At 34.9% G+C, this 17,757-nt stretch overlaps 1 protein-coding gene across 1 annotated transcript; it reads left to right on the forward strand.

Annotated features, from left to right (window-relative positions):
* Nucleotides 1-1,811: 1,811 nt before the first annotated feature.
* Nucleotides 1,812-17,645, forward strand: LOC140446145 (uncharacterized). Its single transcript, XM_072538675.1, has 3 exons — nt 1,812-2,577; nt 2,689-2,978; nt 17,220-17,645. Exons 1-3 carry the CDS (start codon nt 1,812-1,814, stop codon nt 17,643-17,645), a joined length of 1,482 nt encoding a protein of 493 aa, XP_072394776.1.
* The last annotated feature ends 112 nt before the right edge of the window (nt 17,646-17,757 follow it).

Raw genomic sequence — 17,757 nt, forward strand, 5'->3', positions numbered from 1 at the left:
TACAGACCTATAAGTCTTCTTAGTCACCTATACAAACTCCTTACAAGAATAATAGTAACCAACCGTCTTGATTGATTTCTATCAACCAATAGAGCAAACGGGATTTGATACCCGATTTGGAACAAATGATTTCCTACGGAGCATTAAAACGGTAATATAAAATACTATAGAATATAATCGACCACTCGTTCTGGCTTTTGTAGATTTCCATAAAGCCTTTGACACGGTAGAATTTGACAACATCCTGGAAATACTGCAAGCATGCCGTATCGACTACCGATATACAAGGTTAATTTACAATACATACAAGAACGCAACTATGTCGGTGAAACTACATAAAACACGGATCATACCCCAATCGACAGAGTAGTCCGACAGGGTGATGCTTTATTGCCTAAACTGTTTACCGCAGTACTAGAATATGCTTGTAAAATGGGAAGAGAAAGAGGAAGAAGAAGAGAGATTTGAGATGTGGGTATTTCGTCGTATGCTGGAAATTCCATGGACCGACCGCGTTAGAAATGAAGAAGTTTTAAGGCGTATGAATAGAGAACGTGAACTCACAGAAATTGTCAAGAAGCGTAAAACGTCTTATCTTGGACACATATTTAGACACGACAAGTCTTCCTTCAGCTCATTATAGAAGGGAAAATAGAAGGCAGACGCGGCCCGGATAGACGACAAATGACCTAGCTGCGCAACATCAAAGATTGGATAGGATTAGATTTTCAAAGTTTAATAAGTAAAGCCCAAAATAGGGAAGACTTTGTAGAGATCATCGCCAACCTTCGCTAAGAAGACGGCACCTTAAGAAGAAGAAGAGGGAAGAGAAAGGCCTGAATATTGACGGTAGAAGATTAACGAATTTGAAATTCGCAGACGACATAGTTTTGTTTTCGCATAACCTCAAGAAGATATGTACAATGCTACATGAACTTTAGTTAGTGTGTGCCAGTGTGGGTCTTAAACTAAACATATCCAAAACAAAATTGAAGGAAGGATCCTTTCCTGTATCTGACATGTAAGTAAGATTTGTTTTGTCGCAGATTAAATTTAAATTCAATTTAGTTCAACCAACTAACAGCTGACTATTTAGTGCAACTTCCATCAGATTGGTGATGCCCAATAGCACTAATGTCCCAATACAATACTTGGTTTGTCAATCTTACTTTCAATTAATGTTACAGTTGCTCACTCAGTTTGTTATTATCTAGTGTCATTTATTGTGTTTTAGTTGTTTATTGCTTGTTTTATGTTGTTTTAGCTTTTAGTTTTTAATACATATAAAATTAACGTACTGAGGCCCCCAGTATTCATCAACTTTACACAACTTTATTAACCTTAGGCCAGGCGCGCCCTAAATAATTACATCATCAGGCGCGCCGCAGCAATTTGCTGCCATGTAGTTTCTTATTGGGGTGTAGGGTTGTGTTATAGGGGAAGTACCTTTTATCGGGACGACCACATCAAGCGTCATAGACGGGAGATGGTTCTTGATAATTGGTCCTCATAAGACACACAACTCTCACTTATGGCTCCACGTGCCACACCCCGGAAAACTGCATTGGTCTGCAGGCTAAACTAAGTGAGGGTAGCCAGATATGGTGAAAGGTAGCGTCTAACCCAGACGCAAACTAAACTTCGGCAGCTGGAAGTTTAAAACTGACCATGAGCATAGGTCATGGGGACTGGTATGGTTATGGATCAGACATCAGAGAGCGCAGTGGGAACCACATACATGGTCTCTGCACAGCGGTGAAGTAGGCAAGAGGAAACCACTTCACTACATTCCTAAGACAATTTTCTACAATATGGAGTGTTACAAAATTAGAATAGGTCAGTCAGGCGAACCGATTGACAATCGGCGTCTTTCCACGTCCGGGGTGGGAGATGTGAAATGGGCTACCGGGCTCAATGCGACAGGGAACCAGGTCGCAGGTGCACAAAGGACTACTGGAACACTAAATAAAATCTCTTTTCGGAAAACCAACAGATTTGGAACTTGGAATATACGAGGTTTGATCCAACATCCTGGAAAGTTACATATAATAGAGAGAGAAATGGCTGATTATCGAATTTCTATGCTTGGCATCAGTGAAACTTACTGGAAGGGTAAGGGGCATTTCCGAAGCGCCTCTGGCAATACCATTTATTTCTCAGGCCACCAAACAGAGAGCATCAATGGGGTTGCAATTATAATACCACCCACATTCCAGAACTACGTAAATGGATATGATGCAGTTAATGACAGAATTATACATCTGAGACTAAAGTACTCAACATCCATCCTCCACATCATACAAATATATGCCCCGACAGCCACGGCAGAACAAGCAACACTAGAAGACTTTTATATGGCTCTCGAAGGTGTACTTGATAAAATACCAAACAAAGACATAGTGGTGGTACTAGGCGACTTTAATGCCAAACTTGGAAGAACGAATCTAGATGACCACATGAAGATGATTGTAGGGCCATATGGTCTAGGAGATAGGAATGAGCGAGGAGACCGACTATTAGAATTCTGCAACCAAAGGAAATTCTCTGTAATGAACACGCATTTCAAGCATCATCCGCGTAGACTCTATACCTGGAAATCACCTGGAGATAGAACAAGAAATCAAATAGACTTTATTCTGATCAGTTCGAGATGGAAGTCTTCAATTACCAACGCAATAACATTTCCAGGAGCAGAATGCGGAAGCGATCACCAGCTCTTGATGGCTGATTACAGAATACGTTTCAAGAACATACGCAAAGCTTCTCCCCGTTCTTTTAGGCTAACGGACCCCGAATTAGCTATCTTTAAAGAGAGAATTGAACCAGCACTAACCAGAATAGAGAACAATCGGGCAGAACAAAGTGTGGATGAAGCCTGGACAGATATTAAAGAAACCATCGTAACAACAGTGAACCAATGTCGCCAACCATCTATAAATAATAGCATTAAACCGTGGATCAGCAGAAACACGTGGAAAGTGATTGAACAAAGAAAGCCACTTAAAGTTGGCCCCTGTGATCAACAGACATATAAAGCTCTCTCCAGAGATATTCAACGAAGATGCCGAAAAGACAAACAAGAATACATCTCTGAAATCTGTCAAGAAATAGAAAATCACGGATATCGAAATGAAACCAAAGACCTCTTCCGGAAAGTGAAAATTCTTGCGAGAGAATTTAAACCCAAGAACTATGCAATAGAGGACAAACAGGGTATTATCATAAGTGATATCGACAGAGTGTTGGAAACATGGAAAAACTATTGTTTAGAGCTCTACAGGGAAGAACACGTAAATCTAGGCCACACTTCGGCCCTCGAAAACATCGCATACAACCCTGAACCTGAAATTCTGCTGTCCGAGATTGAAGAAGCTGTAACTCACCTCAAGAAGAATAAATCCCCTGGCTGCGATGATATCACGGGAGAGCTCCTTCAGAACATGGGAGACAAAGGATGTTACATAATGTGGAAACTTTGTAATAAAATTTGGAGATGCGGAAAGTGGCCCAGAGAATGGCGCACATCATTGTGCATACCAATCCATAAAAAAGGAACAACTACAAAGTGTAGTAATTATCGTACCATCTCACTGATTTCCCATCCAAGCAAAATATTACTAAGAATCATTAAACGCCGTTTGCAACAATACTTAGACAAACAAATTCCCCAAGAACAAGCAGGCTTTGTCAAAGGGAAGGGTACGAGAGAGCAAATCCTTAATATGCGGCAGCTCATAGAAAAGGCCCGCGAATTTAAAATTCCAATAATAATCTGTTTTCTAGACTACCAAAAGGCATTTGATTGTGTGAAGTGGGAAGTTCTCTGGACAGTTCTTCATGAGATGGGAGTTCCAGATCATTTGGCAATATTAATTAAAAACTTATACGAAGATAACTCAGTTAAAATAAGAATTGAAAACCAGCAATCTGATACCTTCAAAACCAGCAGAGGTGTACGACAAGGGTGCATACTATCTCCAGACCTGTTCAATTTATATGGAGAATACATAATGAGGAACGCACTCGATGGATGGAGAGGCGGCATCTCCATTGCAGGAAAAAAGATCTCAAACTTAAGATTCGCAGACGATACAACACTGATAGCAACATCTGAAGAGGAGATGTCGAGACTGATAAAGAGAGTAGAAACCGAAAGCAACAAGTGTGGGCTCAAGATTAATAATCAGAAAACAAAAATCATGATTGTGGACCACGCGAATATCCTCCAAACAACAGGCGCCCTAAATCAATTCGAGAAAGTAGACGAGTTCACGTATCTAGGATCTTCCTTAAGCAATGCAGCCTCCTCCCATACGGAAATTCGCAGAAGAATAGGGATGGCCAAGAACGCGATGAGTCGACTGTCAAAAATATGGAAGGACCGCTCTTTATCCAAAAAACTCAAAATGAGACTGGTACGGACACTCATTTTTTCAATCTTCAGTTACGGTGCCGAAACATGGACAATAAAATCAGAGGATAGGAAAAGGATTGACGCATTCGAAATGTGGTGCTGGAGACGAATGCTACGCGTCTCGTGGACGGAGCACAGATCCAATCAGTCGATTCTCGAAGAGCTAAACATTTAGACCAGACTCTCCTCTCAGTGTCTTGCAAATATTTTAAAGTTTTTTGGCCACATTGCGAGAAGAGACAATGACAACTTAGAAAGATTAATTGTATGCGGAAACGTAGAAGGACGTAGAGGCAGAGGACGCTCACCTATCCGATGGTCAGATCAAGTACAGAAAGCCACTGGAGAGACGTTTTCCGAGTCCATGAGAGCAGCCCAAAATCGCAAGAGATGGAGAGAATTGACAGCCCGCATTGTAGGAAATCACGATCCTCAGCAATGAGGAAACGACAAGAGAGAGAGAGTTTCTTATTGTTTTCGACACTTTTAATTATTGATTAACTGTATCGCTATTTATTTTGTCAAAAAATAAGAACGCTTTATTAATTTAACTAATTTTAATTAATTGTACAAAAAAAAACTTTTAATTTATTTGATCAATATAATTAATACATACAATGTTAGATTTAGAATGTCTTTTACAAGTGAATGCACTACATTGTGTACATTTCATAGAGGTATACGACTTGATTTTTTCACTGTAACAATTGCAGCATCTACCACGTTTAGCAAGATTTTCTTCTTCTTGATGGGGTACTGGTTGCTTCGGAAACATCCTGGACAGGAACTCGGTTATATCACGTGGAAGTGTTTTAATTTGTGATCGTGTATGAAGGTGTTCTTTCATCAAGTTCATTGCAAGGTTTTTGAGAAAATGTCTCCTTTTGAGTGATTTTCCAGAATTTGCAGCGGAATGTAGAACAAAAGCATTTATGCCTCCAATATTCATTATAATTCAATAATTCAATATAATTCGTGAAACACCGTATGATGAACATAATTTATCTTTAGTATCAACTCCTTCTTTTGTTTTATTGTAATCTAAAATCAACTGTGGTTTCTTAGTATCCATGACAACTGTACTTTCGTTGTGCATAGACGATAATAATATGACTGACTTACTTTTACGCGGCACGTAAGAGGTAATCATATAATCTTTTTTAAATCCAAAAATGCTAGATTGAACTGCCATTGATTTATGTGGAAGAAATTCTTGAGGAATTTCTCTTTTGTTTTTCTTCAGCGTCCCAAGCAGAGTAACTTTCTTCTGCAGCAAATATCTAGCTAACGGAATACTAGTATAAAAATTATCTGTTGTTATGTTTCTTCCTGTCATTTCTACGGACTCTTTTAGTCGTTTTACTTGACTTGTTTACCGCAATATATCTCTAAATTTGCGGTATAAAATGTTTGAGCATCACATAATGCGTACATTTTTATCCCGTACTTAGCATGTTTGTTGGGTATATATTGTATCCAGCTACACCTACCTCTAAAGGGATGGAGCATTTCATCAATTGTTGTATACTCTGACAAATGGTATGAGTTTTGACAATTTTTTATAAATCTGTCAAAAAAGATCTAATGGCCGATCTTGTCTATTTTACATCTATCACTCCTTGTATGTTTATCATCAAATCTCAATGAACGTGCAATAAATAGGAAACGTTTGTAGCTCATTACTGCTCGAACATAATCAATCCCTGTGCCATCTTTTTCCCAAAGTTCCATCACATTTGTGTGATTGCTGTGCTTTATGCCAATCAAATAGAGGAGTCCAAAAAAGGCCAATAACTCACTCCTGTCCACATTCCTGCAATCTCTATCTCTCAAATATTGAGTTTTATGTCTATGTTCATTTATATATAAAGTGGTAAAAATTAGAATTTCATCAACCATATCAATGGTTAAGGTTAAGGTTATTACCTGGAAATATTGAGTTTACGCAGCAAATTACTGCGGCGCGCCCAGCTGAAGGTTAAATAAAATCTACTTAAGATTGTGAATATTGACTACTGATACTAGTATATTCCTCATATACTAGTAATATGGACTCACATTGGCAACCTTGTTATGATTTGACTACCACGATAGTTCACGATTTAATATTATTTTTAAGATATTTTCAAATTGCTATTAAGACTCCTCTCTTAGCTCTATCCTCAGTCCGTGTATATTCCGTGTAGTTAGTAACATACCTAGTAAGTTTTCTTTGCAATAGTCGTCTTCATTTTAATCCAAGGTTGTTCATAGGCTCTGTGTTGAAATTTTTAGCATTTTCTTCATTTTTCCAAGACACAAGTTGCTCTCCTATCGTCTCAACCCTCTTCTTTTATGCGGGCTTGGGACCGACACCGGTAATTAATTAGCTACTTAATCCACTTTGAAATTTCCAAGGTGAAGTTTCTTTTGTACATACTTTTTTAAAATTATACTTCCATACGCGCGTTCGACGTTGGAAATTAGTACGGGAGTGAATCGGCAAAATTATTACATATGTAACATATAGGTAAGAGGGAGACAGAAGATATATTTTCTCTCTTTTAAAAGTTCCTTTAGTAAATATATTTAATATTTATTATTATTATTATTATTTTTCAATTCTGTTCAGATTTGTCTTGAGCCTCGTTGGGCATGTTAAATTATAAATTAAAAATTGTAAATATCTCAGGGAAGTTCAAATGTGTACTTATATACACAATAAACAACAATTAAATTTTGTATCTGTCAATGTCAGACAAATTGACAATTGTATCACGAAACAATATTTTTGTTTTATTAATATTATTATCATGGTAAATTAAACATATGCGTAAGTAAGTTATGTATATTGGTATTTTTAAATACTTATGAATATTAAATTTTAATTTGTATTGTATTATTATATTTAATTATGTTTGTAGTGTATTGTATTGTATTGTTATATTAATAACAAAATAAACAAAAAAATTTTTTTGCACTCAACTCCTTTCATACATACATGAAAATAAAAATATATATTTTCATCAAAATATTGATTCAATCCTTCATTTACTATACTCCTAGTACAGGTCAAATGTTGTTTATATACAGCAAACGTTGCACCATATACCTATATACCTAATTCTGTTTATCTCTCTGCTCTCTCTAACCTATAGCATTATATATGTAATGATTGTGCAGATTGACTCCCATATAAATTTGTAACGGGGAATGCGTATACAGATTGAACGAATTTAAAACGGAACATACGAAATCAATGTATTTCGGCTCAACTCCGCTCTAGGTAGTTGGCCAACAAAAGGTTGTCAAATAATTATATTATAAAAATCCAATACTTCAGCGGGCTGCTGGATTCGGAACTCATTCAAGAACAAGTCAAAACTCCACCCAAATAGGTTGCCTAGAATCACTGAAAAAACTAGACTAAACAAGCAGTTATTATGCTGTCAAACCACTTATCGCTTCCTTATAGTCCAAGAGATAGAGCCGAAATTTTGAACTGATCAGTAATATGACATTTCTCTATTGGAATATATTCATTGTAACTTTGTTAAGACTTTGCTTTACAGGCGGACGCCCCTCGTGGTACAGGGGGTGGCTATACAGGAATGAAGTTGTCATTTTTTTCGGAAAAATTAACGATTAATAATATGGCTGAAAATTTGCCCAGAGTAAGATCTTGGTATAACTAGACGAAATCCCAAAGGGCGGACACGAGAGTGGATACATAAGGTGTGGCGGACAGGGGTGAAATTGCAATTTTTTGGGGAAAAATTAACGATAAGTAATATGTCCGCCATTTTCATGGCTCATTATTTAGCCCCTAAAAACTTTAAATCCAAAAGGGCAGATAGCTGGGTTGGTACAGAGAGCCACAAAACGGGGTCAAATGTATCACTTGCCTGCGCATTTTAGGTCTCGGTAACAATTTTCAAACTGATTTTATTATGATATTTTTATACCGATTGATTTGAAAATTTGTATGCTCACTTCTGTTACTATTCTGAGAAGCGTCAAGTAGAGTTTTCCTCAAAATTTTCCAAAAAAATTCCGTAAATGAAAATTTTCGTAATTTTTTGAGGTAAAATCTAATTTGTAGAATCCTTTCGATTTTCTGTAAGTTATACCATGATTTGTTTTTTAAAAATATTCAAACGATTTTTCCGATAAGAAAAAAAATTTAGAAAAACTTTTCTAAAGCATTTGATAAAACTCTACGTCGTCGTCTGAATCTTTTATAGAATATTTTGTAGTTTTAAAATGATATTATGACAATGTTTTTTTTTCAAACTAAAGTCATATTTACTTTACAAATCACATTTTTTTCTTAAATATAAATATTTTACGAATTAATTTTTAATTGAATAAATGTTTGATATTTGATATTTTATTAAATTAAAGTAATTTTATAATGTTAACTATTAAATATTTTTGGTATAACAAATAGTAATTTTACTTATTTTTTATTACAATAAAAAGGTTTTTAAATTTATATTGCATAAATAATGATTGATCAGATATAAGAAAAATTTGATTTATTCTTACATTAATAATCAATTACAAAATATTTCTATTTATCAATAGGTAAAATTCAATTTGTAGAATTCCTTTAACATTTTACAAATAATTATTAATAAAAATTAATTTAATAGTGGAATTATCAATTTTTTAAGTTTTGAAATTTACTTTGTAGATATTTTTAATATTTTTTTTAACTTTTAAATTGATTGAATTTTTTTTCATTAGTTAATTATAATTTTACAAATTCTGTTTGGACAATAATTTTGCATCATTATTACTTTAAAATATTAAAATAATAATGATGCGCGTTCATTTAGATCAGTAATTCTAGACGCATGCGCTAAATGTAATAAGTATCAAGATGCTTTTATTCAACTTGGTGAAACTGACTTCGATTGTAATGAAGTTTTTGACACCTTAGAAACTTTCATATTTTATGTCACTTATATGGAACAGGACTGGCGAGAACAATTCCAAAAAGAAAAGTAAACGATGTCAAAGTTTCACTATTTAACCGGCAGTATAAGTTGCATGATGTGAACGAGCCTTAAAAAAAAAAACTAAAAAATTTCGATGCTTCAAGCTTACCATCATGTCATGAATTACACCAACATCTACTGCGAGCTCATTATATTTCAAATATTTGGACAAATGCTCATAAAAAAGTACCAACAGAATTGATTGTTGAAGAACCTGGTTGGGAGTTTGAAGATGAAACATATAAATTCAAATGATTTAGTGGACCTCAGATGCCAGAATCAGTTCGAGAAGTAGTGATTGAAAATGAAGCAGATAATGAATGTGATATTATTGAAAGTGAAAGTAACGAAGATGATGAATGTGATGACATCAATGAGAGTGAGAAAAATGACGAAATTTTTAAAGTTTTTCTAAATTTTTTTTTCTTATCGGAAAAATCGTTTGAAAATGGCGGACATATTACTTATCGTTAATTTTTCCCCAAAAAATTGCAATTTCATCCCTGTCCGCCACCCCTTATGTATCCACTCTCGCGTCCGCCCTTTGGGATTTTGTCTAGTTATACCAAGATCTTACTCTGGGCAAATTTTTAGCCATATTATCGATCGTTAATTTTTCCGAAAAAAATTACAACTTCATCCCTGTATAGCCACCCCCTGTACCACGAGGGGCGTCCGCCTGTAAGGCAAAGTCTTAACCCAGTTACAATGAATATATTCCTATAGAGAAATGTCATATTACTGATCAGTTCAAAATTTCGGCTCTATCTCTCCGACTATTAGGCAAGCTCCTCTTTCCTTTAAAGAAGACAGATAGTTGAACGATATTTTGTACAATGTCTATCACCGCGTATGGATTTATTTTTGTCCCAGTTTTATATTGGTCCACTATTTCAAATGCAGTTCAAACAGACATATATTAAATTGTATGTTCCGTTTTAAATTGGTTCAATCTGTATATACTTCTACTGGCAGTCCCACTGGACTGCCTTTTTTTTAATTGTATAATAGTTATCCAAAATTTCAAATCGTTTTAAACAAATAAAATCTCATCCGATGCTATTTGTTTTTTGTGATATTTTTCTTAGTGTACATACAAGCGAGAAACTCCTGGGAATACGTAAAAGATATGTATCTATCACAAAAAGCAAAACTTAAGCGGATTTTGTACAAAAACGCTGGAACAATATCTTCGTGGACATTTCTGCAAACTTTAAACTTGAATAATTCAAAGCAAATGGCAACCAAGAAATGTAGAAGTTCACTCTGTTTCTGTAATCCGATTAATATCTTCTCCCTGTGTACTTTACTCGAAAAAGAGATGATTCTCGGGAGTGACTACATATTTCATTACATATTCTTTGCCGACACACAACAAGGGGTCGAAATTCTACAAGTTATCAACTTGTTTGAGTTGAGGAAATAGTATAAACAGTTTTGAAGTTTAGGTTAAATTAAATATAGCTTATAATTCGATTTAAAATTTTGACCGACTTTTTTTATTTTACAGACATAGATACCTACCAAATAAATAGTCTATGAAATTGACATATTATAGAATAATTTACTTTTTTTCGGTATTTGGACTTATGTAAAACTTAATAAGTTTTACACAACATTTCCTAATAGTTATATATACATTACAGGATCCAAATTGTAAATACAATACATTTTGGAGACGGCTGTCGCCGTATTCCCGTTCTCCTCTGCCAATCCTACCGGTCCAAAACATGCTCCTCCTCCAAACCTCTCTATTCCATCGCTCTTCTAATTCCTTTATTCCATGAGCGTCGAGGTCTACCTCTTTTTCTTCTTCCAGAGAGCTTTAATCTGTGAAGTTTTTGGGACCAACGTTCGTCAGGCATTCTCAATAGGTATCCAAACAATTTTAAACCTCTTCTTTCTATTCTGTCAATGACCGTTTCTCTAGCATTCATGTTATTTCTTATAGATTCGTTGGTCTTCCTTTCCAGCCTTGATGTTCTAGCACTTCTTCTCAAATAATCCATTTTAACTTCCAAAAATCTTCTCTTCAGATCTGCATTAATTGTCCATACTTCAGAGCCATAACAAAGAACTGATTTAACCATGGTTTGCCCTATTCTTTTTTTGTTCCTTTTGTGGAACAAAATTGTACCTAAATATTTAAATTTTCCACTTGTTTGATTTCCATGTCCTCGTCTATTAACAGTTCAAACCGTGCATCTGAATTGATAACTAAATATTCTCTTTTCTTTATGCTGACTTGACCCACATTTTACATATTCTCTGTATAGACGCTTTATCCTAAATTCTAGATTATAAGAATCTTAAGCTAGGACGCCTTGGTCATCCGCAAAGTTCAGGGAGAACAGTACGTCATTTCCTATGGGGATTCCCATTCCCTGGCAGTGGTTTTTCCAATTTTGGAGGGCTGCCTCAATATATAAATTAAACAGTAAGGGTGACATACTGCATCCTTGTCTTAGTCCTTTAGTTACTTTTATTGGCTCTGATAGTCTATTTCCGATTTTTAGGTAAGTAGTGTTATCCCTGTATACTTCTGTGATTATTCCTAAAAGGGATGGACTAATGCCGAGTTTTTGTAAAGCTTGCCATAATTTAAAATCCCCTATGTCTTTCCTAAACAGGGGAGTCAAACAGGGAGATACTTTATCACCCAAATTGTTCACCTTAGTTTTAAAAACCTTAAAAACCTAAATTGGAAATATAAGGGAATAAACATCAATGGCCGCTACCTCAGTAATCTACGATTTGCAGATGACATAATCCTGATAGCTACTGACCTACAAGAAATGCAAACCATGCTTTTAGAACTACATACCGAATCTTCTAAAATAGGACTGAAAATGAATTTAAACAAAACAAAAGTCATGCACTCCGAAGACACCGTGACAATAATAAACGATAAAGTTATAGAAAAAGTTGAAGAATATATATACTTAGGACAAAAAATAATACTAAATAGAGAAATTCAAACTGAGGAAATAAAAAGAAGAAGAAAGTTAGCTTGGGCAGCATTCGGTAAACTGAACTATATACTCAGAAATCAACAAATTCAATTACATCTTAGATCTAAAGTATTTGATGCATGCATTATTCCGATATTAACTTATGCGGCACAAACATGGACAATCACAAAAAAGAGTATGAATATACTTAGAGTCACTCAACACGCGATGGAAAGAGCAATGCTAGGTATATCAATTAAGGACAAGAAAACAAACACATGGATAAGACAGAAAACCAAAGTCACCGATATGGTGCAAAAATCATTAAAGTTGAAATGGGAATACGCTGGACATGTAGCTAGGAGCGATCTAAACAAATGGCACAGATCAATTTTAAACTGGAGACCATACCAACACAAAAGACCCAGAGGCAGACCTCCTATGAGATGGACAGATGATCTGAAAAGGACTGCCGGCAAAAATTGGCTACAAGTAGCGTACAATAAAAACAATGGAAAGGAAGACGTGAAGAGGCTTATGTTCAGATGTGGACGTGAATAGCTAGACGAAGAAGAATATCTTTCCTAACAGCTTTTGAAATGGTTTTATTTAAATTCCTCTGCTCTGCGATGTTCACTGTGTGCTTATCTTTCATTTCCCTTCTTTTTGCATTAGGTTCCTTGTGCCTTCTGTAAGTTTTTCATTTTTCCTTGTTTGCCTAACTTGACAGTTTTTCTGTGATTTCCTTAGAGCATCCACAAACATTTCGTTAAGTTGTTCAATATCGGTTTTATCTTGCACGTCATTCGGAAGGTTTCTATCTATTTCTTCCTGGTATGCCCTTGTGTTAGTAATCGCAGTTAACATTTTTAGTCCTTGTTACCATATTTCTTCGTTCCTTCTTTACGTTCAAGACTACCTTCGCTCTAACCATTCTATGGTCACTTCCGGTTAAAAATTGATTTAATACAGTTACGTCTTGAACAGCGTCTTTTTTGTTAGTAAAGATAAAGTCAATTTCGTTCTTGTTCAAGCCATTTGGGGATTGCCAAGTCCACTTTCTTTGGGGACTTTTTTTAAAATGGGTGTTGATGACATATAGTCTGTGTTGCAGAAGAAATTCTATAAGAGTTTGACCCCTTTCGTTTTTGTCGCCATATCCGTGAGGTCCAAGTACAAACTCCGAATCATCCTGCTTGTGGCCTATTTTTGCGTTTAGGTCTCCCATCAGTATGGTATAGTTGGTGGTTACCATTCAGGACCAAGGATACTACGTCTTTACCACCAAATATATGTTTATATCTGTGATATATCTCATAGTTGTACCTCCTTCTCCAAACACCATTTTCACAGATGCCACCAAATATTCTTCTCAGGATCGTTCGTTCAAATATAAGCAGGAGATTTTCATCTGCCTTGGAAATGGTCCATGCCTCCGACCCATATGTCAACACTGGTTGTATAAGGGTTTTGTATATGGATATTTTTGTTTTTTGGCTTAAGTTTCTGCTTCTCATATGTCCACTCAGTCCAAAATAGCATTTGTTTGCTAGGATTATTCTTCGCTTGATTTCTTCCGTCATGACGTTCTCCTTGGTGATCAGGGAGCCTAAGTATGTGAATTTGTCCACCACTTCAAAGGTAGAATTATCAACCGTGAATTGGTGGCCAATGTTTCTGGCTCTATTGTTGGGTGTTGATGCCATTATCTTAGTTTTATTTTCATTTACTTGCAGGCCCATATTTTTTGAGGCGTGTGACAAGGTGGTATACATTTCTTCTAGCTTGCGTGTTGTGCGGGCAACTAGATCAACATCATCTGCATATGCCAAAATTTGGAATGATTTATTAAAAATGTTTCCTCTGCTGTCTATTTGGGCATCCCTGACCGCCTTTTTAAAAGCTATGTTGAAAAGGAGACATGCCAGCGCATCTCCCTGTCGCAGCCCAACATGCATTTCAAATGCCTGTGATTGTTCGCCCTGTATTTCGACTTTGCAAACAATTTTACGCATTGTAGCCTTAACCAATCTTATCAGTTTAACGGGGATGTGGAATTCATCCATGGCTTCATACAATTTATTTCTTAGGACACTATCATAGGCCGATTTAAAATCTACGAAAAGATGGTATGTGTCGATATTAAATTCATTGTTTTTTTCCAGTATTTGCCTTAGCACAAAGATCTGGTCTGTTGTTGATCGACCAGGCCTAAAACCACTTTGATATTCGCCAAGAAGCTTCTCTGAATATTCACTCAGGCGACCATATAAAATACTCGTAAATTATTTATCAATTTGAATTTAAAAAATGGGAAAATAAAGATATTCTTGATATAAAAAACTGATATAAATATTGTTAATGTAAAATATAAGGGAAAAAACTTCAGAAAAAAAATCAAATTGTGACCATAAATTATTGTTTAAAAAAAATGCCAGGTAAAAATACGAGTACTTTTTCATCTATTCGTCATCTAGTAACCTCCACTTTTGTCTGAAAAGCTTCAGATATCTGCGAAAAATTTTTCGACCTTTTTTTTAACCAGACTGGGCTATTTACAGTTTTTTTTTACAATTGTAGTAAATAAATAATATTGTACGACCACAGCCTAATAAAAACTATCTAAAAGAAAGTTATTATTTTATTATATATCACTTATGGTCTTTCAGTTCCTTCCGGGATTTTATTTAACACACTAACACACCCAAGCCTGCCGGATGTATACGAAACCTCAAAACTCAGCTATGTAAAAAAATGCATACCAAGCGTGGGGAGATATTTTATTCACGAACAAAGCCCTTTGGCCCTGCTGAATAATCAATTGCGTATTTTATTTGAGAAACTTTACCACAAACTCGCATTCTACATCTGTTATTTTCGTGAGGTTCTCATGAGCATAATCTGAGGATGACCTTAGTGCGGGATCCGAAATATTTCTAATGATTATTTAACGAAGGGTCGCTCCGTGCGCATCTGAGTTCTTCCCTTGATTCACAGCTTTATATCAGAATGATTTATTTATTATCTATTCTTCGAATTAATTAAAGTACAATTATTACAGGGACAAAAGAATATTCAGATCCTGCTGCAATTATTTGATTGATTAAAAATAAACAAGTGTTCAGCTCTAATAATGAAACAGAAGATTAAATTTAAGTATACAATTAACTGTAAAGAGTGCTACTTACCGACAGGGAAAGCTCAATTTTATTCTAAAGGTACAATCAAAGTTGTAAATAAGTACGTAAAAATTGGCACCTGATGTGTCAATGCAAAAGAATATTTTAACTATTTTGTTTAATTCTAAAGATAAATATTCAAAAAATGTTCTGAACCTGTTTTCTTGTAGCATCTTGTAGCTTCTTGTAGATAATAATTTATACAAGATTAAACCACAATTGATTGTAATACGAACTCCATTTTTGAATTTACTTTGATAATTCGATTTCCAATGCGAAAATTGTTTTCATTGATCCTTTATATATATTTTTTCTAAATATATAGACGAATAGCAGTTTGAGCAGATAGCCACTTTTACCAATATGTATGCTTTTCATAACGAAAAAATTCAAAAATACATCTGCGGATGAAAGTTTATTTGGTTTACACATTATTTCCGGTTGCCTAAAATTTCCAGCAGTTTGTTTATATTGGCACAAAAATTTGCATATCAATATATTTCGTGAAACAATGGCAAGAGACCGATTTTTTCAACTTCGATCAAATTTACATTGTGTAAATACACCGATAAGTTCTATAGAGTACGTCCTTTGTATGATGGTATCAGGAAATGATATTTAGAGTTCAAATTAAAAGAAAATCTATATATTGATGAACAAATGGTACCATTTAGGGGTCATTTGTCTGTAATTTAATACTCAAAGGGGAAACCTACTCCCCGGTGGTAAAAATTTTGTCCTATGCGGAAAGTCTGGCATCGCCTCTAATTTTGTTTTGTATCAAGGAGTTTATATTGGCTTAGATGCTCAGATGCTAAAACGATTGGGATTTGGTGTTACAATGATTCCTCATCTTACAGAAAAAATAAATATTGAACGGCACAAGTTATATTACGATCATTACTTTTTCTCGTATCAACTTCTTCAAGTCTTAAAATAAAAAAAATATACTAGCAACTGGAACAATTCGAGGCAATAGGTTCAACAATCCTCCTGTTAAAACCGATAAAGAAATGTCGAAAAATGGTAGAGGAACTACAGATCAAGTAACAAGTAAAGAACGCCATGTAGTTTTAGTCAAATGGATGGATTATCGGAGTGTGTTTCTGGCTTCTAACTTTGTTGGAATTGGAAATATTGATGTAGCTAAGGGGTGGAATAAGAAAGAAAAAAAGTATATGGATGTATATAGACCTAAAGTAATAAAGCTGTATAAACATTCCATGGGTGGCGTTGATCTATTAGATAAAATGATCAGTATGTACAGAATTCATATTTGTTTAAAAAATGGACCCTTCGAATGATTTTTTATGCCGTAGATTTGACCATGTATGAAAAGTCCTGATAGTTCAATATTGTGTAACATTGTTTTGCTTTGTGTTCTTTTGCAATTCCATATTCTGTAAATGTATTTCCACAAAACGTTGGATTCAATATTATTTCCACAGTTTTAATTCTGTCTGATTTTTCTCGTAATTTACGTATTTTACCGACATTACTGGACTATATACCAAGTAGAACTGTTATTTTGAGCCATTGCGTTGTATTAATAAAAATCTGTTCTTTCTGAGATATCTTTTTGTAGATTTTTTAAAAATTTCTGTTTTTTTGCTTCGAAGTCTTCATCCGACAACTAAACTAACTCTTCTGCATTTAGGATACAGTCTTTACCAGGTTTATTATTACTTGTTAGTTTTTTAATATCAAAGAAACAACTAATACCATAGAACAAAATAAAAGCCTTAAAGTTCTAAAACGAAAGTTGAAGACAGGAACCAGGAACATTTATAAGGTAAAAAATAGACAAGGACATGTTGTATATGAACAACCAGAAATTATTAAAATTATCGAAGAGTGCTATAGAACATTATATCGTCGATATGCTCACATTCCAGAGGAGAAAATTCCAGCCATACAAAATCAAGGATCAGAGGAACTTCCAGATATAACCGAAGAGGAAATCGAATTAGAGTTGAAAGGTATGAAGACCAGCAAATCACCTGGCCAAGATGGCATTGTAAGTGAAATGCTAAAATTAGGAAGAGAATACGTCATCAAAGCTTTAAAAACCCTTTATAATGCCTGCCTCTTTGGAGGAGACACCAGAAAAATGGAATAGTGCCATTATGATAATATTGCACAAAATAGGAGATGTAACAGAAATTGGAAACTACAAAAATTAGAAACTACCGACCTATCAGCTTTTTATCTCATTTATTAAGCTCTTTATG

Source organism: Diabrotica undecimpunctata, chromosome 7 (genome assembly GCF_040954645.1).
Source record: "Diabrotica undecimpunctata isolate CICGRU chromosome 7, icDiaUnde3, whole genome shotgun sequence".
Taxonomy (NCBI): domain Eukaryota; kingdom Metazoa; phylum Arthropoda; class Insecta; order Coleoptera; family Chrysomelidae; genus Diabrotica; species Diabrotica undecimpunctata.

Excerpts from the sequence above, each read along its gene's own strand:
- LOC140446145 (XM_072538675.1), top strand. The coding sequence starts at position 1,812 with ATGGAGTGTTACAAAATTAGAATAGGTCAGTCAGGCGAACCGATTGAC. Across the intron at positions 2,578-2,688 it reads GCATTTCAAGCATCATCCGC|GAGCAGAATGCGGAAGCGAT; the intron begins GTAGACTCTATA and ends TAACATTTCCAG. Across the intron at positions 2,979-17,219 it reads TCAGCAGAAACACGTGGAAA|TTTTTTAATATCAAAGAAAC; the intron begins GTGATTGAACAA and ends ATTACTTGTTAG.